The sequence below is a fragment of the Lithobates pipiens genome, unplaced genomic scaffold (genome assembly GCF_037356315.1).
Source record: "Lithobates pipiens isolate NorthernLeopardFrog02 unplaced genomic scaffold, aLitPip1_a1.2 Scaffold_13, whole genome shotgun sequence".
NCBI lineage: Eukaryota > Metazoa > Chordata > Amphibia > Anura > Ranidae > Lithobates > Lithobates pipiens.
The window spans coordinates 351,827,904-351,841,152 of NW_027507718.1; the positions used below are offsets into that span (position 1 = coordinate 351,827,904).

General features: G+C 46.8%; 1 protein-coding gene across 1 annotated transcript in view; it reads left to right on the forward strand.

The window, feature by feature from the left end:
* ETFDH (electron transfer flavoprotein dehydrogenase) overlaps positions 1-13,249 on the forward strand; it is a 49,245-nt gene that overhangs the window by 10,968 nt on the left and 25,028 nt on the right. Inside the window, exons 2-4 of the mRNA XM_077477120.1 lie at positions 8,307-8,447; positions 9,754-9,983; positions 10,218-10,299. Of these exons, the coding sequence (XP_077333246.1) occupies positions 8,307-8,447; positions 9,754-9,983; positions 10,218-10,299 (453 nt within the window). The remainder of the gene's footprint in view (positions 1-8,306; positions 8,448-9,753; positions 9,984-10,217; positions 10,300-13,249) is intronic.

Sequence of the window (13,249 nt, forward strand, 5' to 3'; positions counted from 1 at the left end):
TGTAGGCAGCTTTAGTACCAGCCTGTGTAGGCAGTTCTCTCTATTTTAGCTCTTATACCACCTCATGTAGGTTGGCGCTGCCTTTATAGGGAGATCATTCTCACTCTCAGATTCTGGAGAGCTGTCCCCAACTTACCCCATTGTGAGGGATCTGTTGCATTCCAAAGCCACTGCAAGCATAGCTGTCCCTTGTAAATGCAGAAGGCTTCTGTGTTTACAAATGATGGTGGAGGGTGAGAGTTGGAGGTGGCGGAATGGAACTCCGCCATGATTCAGCTGCAAAACTGGGTGGGAGGGCCACATGAGAAGGCCTGGGAGGGCCTTGTGTTTGGCATATGTAATGTAGGGCAAAATAACAGGTTCACTCAGTGGGACTTTTTTGTTTATTTATTTTTTTCACTCCTATGTAATATCACTGGATGCCTGAGCAGGCAATTGCCAAGCATTAATGCTGTCACGTGAAAGGGGGGAATACAGGGAATGAGTTATCTGCTTCTCCATGCAGAAGTACAAGGTGTTTTCTTCACTCCTGGTGGCTAAATGGTGCTAGTGGAGTCAGGAGAAGTGTGTGCTGCTGGGGAAGTGCGCATTAAGGCAAACTTACATGGGCAAAGCACATGTTTGTTTTAATTCTCAGAACCATCTGTAAGGTCACAGTTTAAGATGTGCTCTTAGGCCCCATTCACACCTGGGCATAGTTTTTTCAGGCAGAAAATCGTGCGATTTTACAGTGTTTTGGCAGAGTTTTTACCGCGATTTTGCTGCATTTTTCTTTTATAAATTTGTGCAGGGCAAAAGGTCACCAATGTAAAAAGAAGAAAAACTCCCAAATCTGCCAGATTCGATGGACAAAAAATGGTCCAGAACTTGTTTGAGCTTCAAGCGTTTGGCTTCAGGTGACTTGGAGTGAACATGTGAACCATCTCCATTGAGAATAATAGATTTTTTTTTTTTCCCCCCTCCAGCGTTTTTGTAGCTTCAGGCTTCAAGCTACAAAACGCTCAGGTGTGAATGGGGGCCTTAGAGTAAACTGACCAAGCACAGACTACAGTGGATGTGTGCAGACCTCACAGCAGAGATTATTATTAATAATGCTGGTGTTCATCCAAGGTTACCCTATTTTTCACTGGTGTAATCATGTTTCCAATGTCAGACCAGTTAGCGTATTTTTGAAAGTTGTTTGACAAAGCAGTTGTTTACAATATGTAATATAAAAATATGTCAGAACTGGCACAATAAAATGATTTGCCATGTCACACCTAAAGTGTCTTCAGAAAAATATGGGCGATCATATCACTGGCACAGAACAGACAGGGTAAAGTCAGAAGTCTCTGTGTATATTTGTATTGAAGAAACATGGCATGATAGCAGGGCATCCAGCATTCTCAGCCTCCAAGTGTTGTTTTTTTTTTTTTGTTATTTTTTTTTTTTTTAAGCTCCTTTCAATTAAAGGGTTCCTTTAATAAATAAAGGCGTTAAAGAGGAAGTAAACTCTCCCACTGTGATGGTTCTTTTCATTTACTCCATTATTATAAGTCATTATCAGACTATAGTCACTGTAATCCAGCCCAAATCGCATATTCCTTACTGTTTAAAGAAACTTTAAAAAAACTTGTTTCCAGGAGTTAGGCAGCGCCATCTTAAGTATTGTTTTCTGAGTCCACAGTGGAGTGTGTTTCTGCCCTTACATTGAGCACTTCCTGTACTGTTAACCAAGCCTCCTTCTCAATCCAACGTTTCTATGGCAACCCTGCTTCCCTGTTCATAGCTTACTTGTTTATTTCATAGTATTTACTTGTGCCGATGTCTAATGTTTCCCTTTGTCAGACTTATCAGCTTCAGCTGATAAGACTGCAGTAATGGCCAAGTTTAGACTGTATGTAAGGTCACATGGTGTGTAGGAGGAAGCTCTGAGCGATTAGCAGAGTTCAGTGTTGTGCTGTAGGAAGTCCTGATGACAGATAAGACATAGAGAGTGTGCCTTAAATCGGGGGAGATCTGGGCATGCTCAGTGACTTCATTCTACAGAACAACAAGGATTACAACAATATTAAGCAAGTAAGGAGCTATCTACAAGCAGCGTTCATTAGGGTTTTTTATGCTGATTTACATGGGACAAAGTTGTAGGGGAGGGTTTACAACCACTTTAATTTACTAAATGCAAATAGACTGTGCGCTTTGCAAGTGCATTTGCTCCAGAGCTTAGTAATTGAGGTGAAACTTTTCTCTTTGCACAGAATAACCAATCACATGCAAGGGGTGAAAAAAAACATTTCTCTTTCATTCATTGACGGACACAGCACCTTTAATCTTGACCTTAGGGTTATATCGCCACCTTCAGGAGAAGACTAGGCAGAACATGTAAAAACAGCAAAACTGCACAGTACTGCCCAGGGGCCGGTCCTACTGGCTATAACCCCTCACTCTTCTTCCAGCAGCTCAGTTTCTTTCTGTCTAGTGTAGGAGAAGGACCTGGCTCCCTGTGGGGAACCATTGGTCCTCTGTGTTTTTTTTTTTTTTTTTTTCTACTTTTTTGATTCCTGTGATCTACAATCAACAGCCAGGCTGGGTAATAAAGATCCTGGTAGTCTCCCCTGCCACGACATGCTCCATCTGGTCCAAGGGTGGCCGGTGAGCTATATGCTCTGGGGCTCACCTATGACAGGTCTACTGCTGTCAGTGTGCCTTGGCTGACAGCCACCCCGTACTGCTCGCGGGATGGGTCTGTCTGTGGAATACGTCCAGCAGTCCCTGCAAGAGGGGTAAGTATGGTTCCACCTGTCTCGGCAGGATGGAGCAGCTGGGCATTCCCTGGGAGGTCAACTAGGGGGTCTCACTCTCCCTTTCTTCTCTCCCTGTCCCTTCCCCTCCTCCCTATGCTATGGGCCGCTGTGTGACTGAGCATAGGGGGTGCATTGCACGTACCTGGCTGGGGGTCCTCTGGGGGGGGTCTCTGAGTCCTGGCAGGGGGCTGCGCTGGGCAGTTGGTGGTCTGCTCGTTTTCTCCCTGTTTTTGGGCTGTTTTTTGCATGTCTGGGTGTTTGCCATGTGGGGTCTGGCCTCCGCGCCAACCGAGGCCATTTTCCGGGGCCGTGGCCATTTTCTTGTAGCCGCAGCCAGTTTTCTTAACCGCAGCCATTTTCTTGAAGTCTGGGGCCATTTTCCCATTGATCTCAGTCGTTTTTTGCTGAGGCAGCCGGCGGCCATTTTCTGGTAGCCCCAGCTTTATTTCACTCTAGCGCTGGGTGGCTGTTTCAGTCTGGAACAGAGCGAAACTGATACAGAACACCTTGTGGCTGGCACAGGGGAGAGCGGACAGGGGCAGCACAGCCTAGTACCTGGGTCAGGGTGGTGAGTCCTGCGGGGGGCAGCTAGGAGGGTGATATTTTGTTGTGGCTTGCCTAAGGTCCCTAAGCAGTGACAAGCGAGAGTGGGTCAGCATGGCGTCAGAAGCTGGCGCTTCTTCCCCAGACATCCCTGTTATTGCAACCGGCTCACCTGCACCTGCGGTGCCTATGGACGCTTTGTCGGCAGTCCTGGAGTCCTTTGTTGCCAGGGTGGAAGTGGCGTGTGGGCGCAAGGGGGGTAAAAAACGCCCCCTCCCCCCACAGTCTTCTGGGGAAAGCTCTGATTCAGACTCAGGCCCCGTTGTGACAGGTGGCCCCTGTTCTGACATGTCAGAGGATGCGGACCAGGACCGTTCGGGCAGCGAGGATGACTGTGTCAGCGCAGGAAAAAGCGCTAATAGGAGCACATATCACAGCGGTGTGGGATACCCTAAAGATGGAGGATATGGCTGCAGAGATGTCATTCCCCTTTGGGTCCCACAAGCCGGCCCGCACTGCTAAGGTGTTTCCCTACCTAACTTATTTTGATAAGTTTATTTACAAGGAGTTGGGGAAGACCACAGTGGGCCTTTTCAGTCCCGAGACGGATGGCGGTGCGTTACCCCTTTTGAGGAGAATTTCCTGAAAAAATTGACATCTCCTCTGGTTGTTGACCCAGGTATCCAGGTTAAATAAGGTAACCACAATTCCAGTGGAAGGGACTCCTGTCTTCAAGGACCCGGGCCGAGGCGGTTGTCCGGTCCATGTTTATGGTCGTGGGGTCAGCATTGCGGCCAGTGTTAGCCACGGCCCTGGTGTCGCAGACGCTTACTGAATGGGCTTAGTTGTTGCACCGCGAGCTGCTTTCTAGAGCCTCAGTATCAGCAGTGGTGCTACGTCGCCTGATTTGGCTTAAATGCTGGTCTGCGGACAAGACTTCTAAGAAAGCACTGGCAGATTTGCCCTTCCAGGGGGAGAGGCTATTTGGAGCATCGCTGGATGACATTATTAAGGATGTTACTGGGGTGAAGAGTACTTTGCTCCCCCAAGCCAGAAAGGGAAGGAGCTTCGCTGTAGGCAAGGGCCCTCCTCTTACGCTTAGAAGGGGATTTTTCGTCTGTCCGGGTCAGCAGGCAAGCGTTCCCAGTCCGACAAGGTGCCCGCTGAGGGACAAAAGCGTCCCTGGTTTCGCAAACCAAACAAGCCTGCAAGCAAATCTGTTGCCACATGAAGGTTTGCCCCTGCCCAACTCTCGGGTGGGAGGCCGCCTTTGGGATTTTGCAGCTCAGTGGGCCTCCCTTCTCTCCAACCAGTGGGTCTGCAGGCTGGTTTCCTCAGGGTACAAGATAGTTTCTTTCTTGTCCGCCGAACAGATATTTTCCCTCCAACCTTCATCTTCTTCCGGCTCGTCGGGAGGCCCTGTTTGGGGCAGTTCAGAACCTGCTGCAGTGGGGGGGGTGATCGTACCAGTACCGACGCCGGGAAGGTTTCAGGGATTCTACTCCAATCTGCTTGTAGTCCCAAAGAAGGAAGGGGTCCCTCCAGTCCTGGCTCTCAAGGCCCTCAACGGCTTTGTGAAAGTGCAAAGGTTCAGGATGGAATCGGTTTGCTACGTGGTCGCTGCACTCCACCAGGGGGATTTCTTGGCGTCTTTGGACATCAAGGACGCATATTTGCATGTCCCCATTTGGAGCGGGCAAAAAAGTTCCTACGATTTGCGGTCGGGGATGAGTTCGATCAGTTTGTAGCTCTCCCTTTTGGCCTAGCGACGGCGCTAAGGGTCTTCACCAAAGTGCTAGCCCTAATTCTGGCATTGCTAAGACAATGAGGGATCGCAATCGTGGGTTATGTGGACGACCACCTCCTGAGAGCAGCTTCCACCTCAGAATTAAGAGAGGATGTGGCGATCACCATACAAACTCTTCCGGAGTTTGGTTGAGTTAACCTCCAGAAGTCAGTGTTGGTGCCAACTCAGTGCCTGGAGCACCTGGGCTTGATTCTGGACTCCTCAGAGGCGAGAGTCTTTCTCCCCTCAGACAAGCTGCAGACTCTTCAATCTGCGATGAAGTTGTTGGTGTCCCGTAGGTGGTCGTCGCTGCGTTTTTTGCATGCGAGTTCTGGGTCTCATCGTTTTGAGGTGGTTCTGTATGCTCAATTCCACACTCGAGTCTTGCAGAAAGAGATTCTGTCCAGATGGGACAAATCTCCGACATCCCTGGATTGTCAAATTCGGGTGAGTCAGCTAGTCAGAGATTCCCTTCTCTGGTGGCTGAGGTCTCCAGCTCTTCGGTCCGGGAAGTCGTTCCTTACTCTCCATTGGATGGTGATCACACCGGATGCCAGCCTGACTGGCTGGGGGGGGGGAGGGGGAGTTTGGGGCCTACAGTCAGCCCAGGGTCACTGTACACAGGAAAAATCCCACCTGCCGGTCAATGTGCTGGAGCTTCGAGCCATCAGGCGGTGCCTCTCCACGTGGTCAAAGAGGCTGCAGGGGCATCCGGTCAGGATCCAGTCAGGTGGCGTATGTCAACCATCAAGGAGGAACAAGGAGCTCGGCTGCAGCACTGGAGGTTGCTCACATCCTGCAGTGGGAAGAGCGGCGCGTACCGGCTCTGTCGGCCATATACATTCCGGGCATAGGAAACAACTGCCAGGCGGACTACCTAAGTCGTCAGATGCTGGACCAAGGGGAATGGTTGCTGCATCCAGATGTATTTCGGCTCATTTGCCTAAGGTAGGGCACACCAGATGTGGATCTCTTGGCCTCTCGGCTCAATCGGAAAGTACAGAGGTTTGTGACCAGGAAAAGAGACGCGGACGCGTTGGTGGCTCCATGGGTGCATTATCGGCTCATTTATGCCCCCCCCCCCCGCTAAAACTTCTACCCCATCTGCTACGTGATTCCGGTAATTCTGATTGCACCAGATTGGCCTCAACATCCTTGGTATGCCGACAGTCAGAATGGTGGCGGATGTTCCTTGGCGGCCGCTGATGCGGGAGGACCTTCTGTTGCAAGGTCCAATACTTCATCCTGCTTTACCATTGCTTGTTTTAACGGCATGGCTGTTGAAAGCCAGGTGCTAAAGGACCGAGGACTGTCGGATTCAGTGATCTCCACTATTTTGAGGGCACGGAAGTCCTCTTCTTGGAAGATTTATCATCGTACGTGGAAGGCTTACAGCTCCATGTGTGAGGAGATGGTGTGGCGTCCGCATACATATTCAGTTTCCAGGATCCTCCTGTTTTTGCAGCGAGGAGTCGATCAGAAACTTGCATTAAGCACCATTAACGGGCAGGTATCGGCTTTGGCTGTCTTTTTTTTTTCAGTGGCCTTTGGCGACTCATTCATTGGTGAGTATGTTTGTTCGGGAGTTCAACATGTGGCCCCTCCGGTTCGACCACCGCTGCCTCCGTGGGATTTCAATCTGGTATTCTCGGTACTTCAGAAACCGCTGTTTGAGAACATTGGAGAGATTCCCTTACTGATACTCAGAAAGTAGTCTTTCTAGTGGCTATTACATCTGCTAGGAGAGTTTCTGAGTTGGTGGCAAGTCTCCTTACTTGATCCTCCACAAGGATAAGGTGTTGCTGCATCCGCAGCCTTCTTTTCTTCCAAAGGTTGTTTTGGCATTTCATCTAAATGAGGACATTGTGCTTCTGTCCTTATGTCCTAGGCCAGTGATGGCGAACCTTGGCACTCCAGATGTTTTGGAACTGCATTTCCCATGATGCTCAACTACACTGCAGACTGCATGAGCATCATGGGAAATGTAGTTCCAAAACATCTGGGGTGCCAAGGTTCGCCATCACTGTCCTAGGCTGTCATATCCCAAAGAGGTTCCTTTGCATTCTCTGTACCTGGTCCGGGCTCTGCGGGTGTATCTGCCTGCTACAGCTCCTTTCCGGAGGTCGGACTCGTTTGTATTGGTAGCAGGTCCAAGGAAGGGCCTGGCGGTCTTGTCGGCCCCTCTTTCTCGTGGATCAGACGGATTGTGGTTCAGGCTTATGCCATAAGGGGGCTAGGCGCCCCCCCCCCTTTCCTGTCACAACTCATTCTACCAGGGCAATTGGTGCCTCCTGGGCTTTCCAACATCAAGTGTCCGTTTTTTACCAGGTGTGTAAGGCGGCGACCTGGTTGTCCATTCACACTTTCACAAAATTTTATAAGGTTGACGTGAGCGCATCTTCGGATGCTTGCTTCGTCCACAAGGTTTTGCAGGCGGCCGTTTTAAGGTTGAAACTCCTGAGTTCCTTTTTGTTATGGGTGGAGTTTATTTTCTTGCTGTTCCCACCCCTCGTTTTTTGACACTGCTTGGGGGTATCCCTAAGGTCAACATTAAAGGTGCTGTGTCCGTCAAACGAAATAGAAAATAGGATTTTTGTACTCACCGTAAAATCCTTTTCTCTGAAGTTCATTGATGGACACAGAACCCACCCCTCCTATTTATGTTTGTACTGCTTTTTGACGAACTGAGCTGCTGGAAGCAGAGTGAGGGGTTATAGCCAGTACTGTGCAGTTTTTGCTTTATTTTTTTTTTTTTTTTTTTCTTTCTGCCTAGTCCTCTTCTGAAGCTGGCGATTTACACCTAAGGTCAAGATTAAAGGTGCTGTCTGTCAATGAACTTTAGAGAAAAGGATTTTACCGTGAGTACAAAAATCCTATTTTTTATTTTTTTTGCAAATTTATTGGATGATGAAAGCCAGCAGAGCTTCCCTTCATTTCCCAAACTCTGGGACAACTGCACTTGCAAAGTGCAGTCTATTTGCCTTTAGTAAATCAGCCCCAAAATATTTGACGGAAAAACAATATCCTCACTGAACCCAGCCACACAGAGTAAGTTATAGAAAAAGATATATATGAGTGTGTGTATGCATATCTCCAAATGGCATTTCTAATGTAGACTAGGCGGTTTACCAATTTTGTTATTTTTGTTGACTAGTTATTAATAGCAGGTCTTTTATTTATTTTTTAATCTGCAGCACACCAGTGCTTACATCGGTTAAAGCCACTACAGACTTGTCTGCCCTCACTATGCACGAAGAGACGGTCCTCATCCACAGTACCTCGAATCACTACACACTACACTATCTGCTCACGTGAGGAGGACAACAGATGGGAAGGTACTATGTCTATGCTGTTATTGGTGTCAATTGTTGAAGGCTCCTCTTCCTTAATTCATGTAGCAAGCAGAATTAAGAGTCAACAACTGAAGGTTTCCTCAGAAAACATCTATCCAATAGTTAGCCACGTGTAATTCCAGAGTTGCCCATGGTGCTTGAGGTAACCTGGTGTGTTGCCTGCTCACGACTATATAGGATTACAATTAATCCAATCAGTTGTGGCACTGTGTAAGGTGACATTATTGCTGTCTGATAGTTTAGTCCAGGGGTGCCCAACCTTTTGAAGCATGAGGGCCACTTAAGAGACTTGGTAACTGGTCGCGGGCCACAATGAGCAGAGCAGGCCGATGGCAGGTCCGTGTCCGCTCTGCACTAAACTTTTTTTTTTTTTTTTTTTTTTTTTTTTTTTAGCGGATCGGATAGGAGGTAGGTCACAAATCTGTTTACATCTGCCACTCCATAGAGGTGAATGAAGAGTCCTATTGGGTCAAACTGACCGTATGAAGAGGCCCAAGGCTGCTTTCACACTGATGCACTGTGGTTCTCCAGCACCGCGGGTGCAACACAGTGTACCTTTTCGCTTTCCTGCACTTTGCAATAGACTTCTATTATATTCTGTAGGCTTGGTGCACTTTCAGAAAGCTCACCAAACTCGCAGGTAATAACAGAAGTCTATGGCTCAGTGCAGGTAACCCCTGCAGGTTCACTGCTCTGCATCTGCGGATCAGTTTTAAAGCAGTCCAGTAACCACGCAGAACAGATATGCCTGTATATACACTGTGATTTTAGTAATAAACTGAGCTTTAATAACAGTATTCTATTCCATCCCAGAGCAGGAGGTCGCAGGCCACATGTGGCCCCCGGGCCACTGGTTGGGCACCCCTGGTTTAGCCTATCAAGTAAAGGTGACAGCATGAAAATAAGCCCTACGGAGTTTTCAACGGAGTTGAAGTAGGCAGCAACCCCCTCTATAACATGCCAAGTCCCTAACATATCTGCTCATTTTCTTCCTCTTTACTTTGTCCCTTATTTCTAGGTGAGCCAGAAAATGGCCATGGATTGGCTTTAATTAGCCTCATTCATCAAAATTTCCAAAGAAAACCTGTTCTTGCTGCCCACAGCAACCAAACAGATTCTCTCATTCATATTACAGTGAAAGAATGCTCTGATTAGCCTAATTAGTTGACAGGAAGAAGACTTCTTACTGAAGATCTTTTACAAATAAGGTTCAGTATGTTCTTTAATTGATTACTGAAGATTTTTTTTTTTTTTTCTCACTGACCCCCTCATTTTCTTCATTGTGTAGGGATCAATATGGAACGGTTTGCAGAGGAAGCAGATGTGGTAATAGTTGGAGGTGGCCCCGCTGGTTTGTCTGCAGCCATACGATTAAAGCAACTTGCAGCTGAAAATGATAAAGAGCTCCGTGTCTGCTTGGTAGAAAAGGCAGCCCAGATTGGTGCTCATATACTCTCAGGGGCCTGCCTGGAGGCCCGAGCCCTGAATGAGCTTTTCCCTGACTGGAAGGAGCGAGGGGTATATACTCAGTATATTTTATTATCATTTTTATTATTGAGAAAGCTATCCATTAGAACAATTTTTGCTAGACTTTGTATTTAATTACATGTTTATAATCTCTTTAAAGTAATAAACAATGTTTGGTTGCTTTTTAATATAACTGTCTATTAATTATTTTATGTTGAACGATAAAAATGTCTGCTCTCACTTTCCTACATGGGCGCTCTCTAAAAACCAAGTTTTCTTTCTTAGGCTCCTCTGAAAACTAAGGTGACCGGAGACAAGTTTGGAATCCTAACAGAGAAGCACAGAATACCAGTTCCAATTCTCCCAGGTAAAAATGTGCTGTGAATAAGGACAGCAGAATTTGAAGATTCTTTTATAAGGAATTCATGCCCAATTTGGGGTTTTGGTCTAGTTTAATATTTGCCATTTTAAAATCTCGGACCAATCTGTGCAATTATCACAATCACTCCAGGGAGAAAGCTATCAATTGGTAGCAAAAACTCTTCATTTCAATGTGTACCAATAACAAAATACTTAGGGCAGCTTTACCCTTACTAAAATCTATTCACAGAAAAAGCTTTCAGTAATCAAGTGATATACAAATAATGGTGAAAATGCTGTGAGTATTACAAAACAAACAAAATGGCACAGTGTTAAAAATAAGGCAAAATTATAATAAATCCAACAAGTGTAATTAATATGTAAAACGTACTTCAAAGTTCACATATAAAGTGTTAGTTAACTTCTGAAGTCCTGCCGCAGGATGATACGCAAAGTAAACCTGAAGAAACCCTTGACCATAGCGGAGGGAAAAAATAACACTGTAGACCCAGTCGTCTGTGATTTTCTGAGCCCAGTTGACCGCATAGACCAATAGACATCCCCCCACCCACGTGAGTGGAGGTGCCCCTTCACTGTAAGGAAGATTTGCCTCCAGAACTGAAGGACAAGGAGGTCCTGTGCTTCTTGGTGAACTGGGATGTAGGCTTTTTCTTTGAGCCCAAGCTTGGTTGCTTATGAAGGGAACTCTACTTGGCTTCCAAAGGCATCTCTGATTTCTGACCAGTCACATTTGTTTCCTTCATTAGGGGTAGGAGCATGCTTAAACCCACAGTTGCTTTCTGAATGAGTTCATTCAAGGATTGTCCAAACAAGCATTTGCCATCAAAGGACAGCACCTTGATTTGCATCTTGCAGACAAGTTCTGCCAACCAATACTTGAGAGGTAGGAGCCTTCTCATGTTAACAGACATGGTACCCATCCGTTAAAGCTGCCATGTGGAATCTTTCAAGGTATCTACCAAGAAACCCAAGTTTCTCTGAAAATCCTCCAGGAGCTGCCCTATGGCAGGATACTCTGGCTCTTAATCTGTAGAATGCACTTCTCCTAGATCTTTAGAGCTTGACAAGATCCCACTGCAGAGTCATTCTCACTAGGGAGAAGGGTGCCTTAAATAGGGCCTCTAACCAACCATATCTGTGGCTCTTTAAAGACAGCCCTGCACATTGAGATTCTCCTTGGGGAGGACTCATCCACAGAGGATTCCCGATCCTTGATAGCTTGCACCTCTTCCTCATTCTGAGGATTTTACCCTGACACCACATGCTTTTTCAAAAGGGGAGGAGGAAAAGGAGACTACCCTAGTTTGCACTTCTGGCATTCCAAATCAGTGAGATTCCTGATGGCTGATCTCAGGGATCAGAAACGGCTGCAGAAAATTCCTTCCATGACATAAAGGAAGTGAAGGATTGTGCCCCTGAGACAATGGAAATATCAGATAAGGGCAGGGAGGCCATTGCAGGGTGAACTGTGTAGGGGTCCTTCCTAAATGATAGAGAGATTGGGGAGCCCACCTCTATCATCCTCCCTTCTTTCCTCTCCAACCCCTCTCAACCTGCGCAAGACCATTGGGGGATAATTCTCCTGGACCTGTAGAGCACTCTGTCAGCAAGTTGAACTGGTACGCTGTATCCAGGAGATCGATGTCTGCAGGATCCAGTGCAGACCCATAGCATTACAGGCTATCCCCGCTCTTACAAACAAGGTTTGGGTACATTACCTCTTGACCTGCTGGCCATATAGAGCCCACCTCTGCCATCTAGGGTGTTCAGAGCAGGCCAGAATTTATGGGACCTGAAACCCATGAAAGAACTTCAGAGAGACGCAGGGAGGCACATTCATCACTTGAAGGTGAGTTCTCTCTCCCCCCCCCCCCCCCCATATTTTCATCTTTACACCATCAGCTTGCCTAAAAAAAAAAAACAGCTAAACGGCTTTGCCCTGTCCCTTCCTCTTCCCTCCCCTCCTCCTCCTCTTCCCTCCCCTCCTTTTCCCCTTTCTTTCCTCTCCCCCCTCCCCTCCCGTGTATCTATCTTAAGGCCCGTAAACACGGTCGAACTTTTTGACAACAAACATGCAAATTAGCTGTTTTGGAGCAACATCCGACTGTGTGTACGCTCCATCGGACAAACTTTTTCTGTTTTCATCGGACTTTTGTTGGCTGTGCGAACGGACAAACTTTCTGGCAACAAAAGTCCGATGGAGCAAAGTCCGACCGTGTGTACGCAAAAGCATCGGACTTTTGTACAAGGTACAGACACGCATGCTCAGAACCAATGCAAAAGATCAGACTACAATACAGAAGTTGACTAAAGGTGGCGCTGGAGTCATTGAACGTCCTCTTTTGAAGTGGCGTCAGTACATTGGGACGTCACTACGTTCGTGTTTGTTGTCCAAAAGTCCGACCGTGTGTATGCAATACAAACTTGTGGACCACGCTCTTTGTACAAAAGTCCACAGAAAAGTTTGTACAAAGTCCGACCGTGTGTATGAGGCTTTACTGAAAAAAAGGTTAAATACCAGAAAAGGGGTATAATACCAGCTGTTCCGTTTTTTTATATTTAGTATGTCATCATTCAACTGTGTTAGAATGTTATTTGCACTAGCTTGCTCATCACAGATGCTGCAGGGGAGTAGTCATTGTGCTTCCTCTTCTGTGTCCCTACACTCTGGTCAGCTGGTCTGCCCTGATAGTTGGAACACCTTGTTAGTTGGACAATAACGCCCTGGTTATATTTGTTGCTGCTTGAAATGTTGCCTTAGATACAATTTTTATTCCACTATTACTTTTTCTTCCTTCCTTTATTTTATCTTTTTTATTTATTTTTTTCTTCTCCCCGAGCCAGATGTCCAGACCTTAAATTTGCTTATTCCACCCTGATCTCTCCATGGCACCTTTTTTAAATGTTCTAACTTTAAATGTCAAGGGTCTCAATAC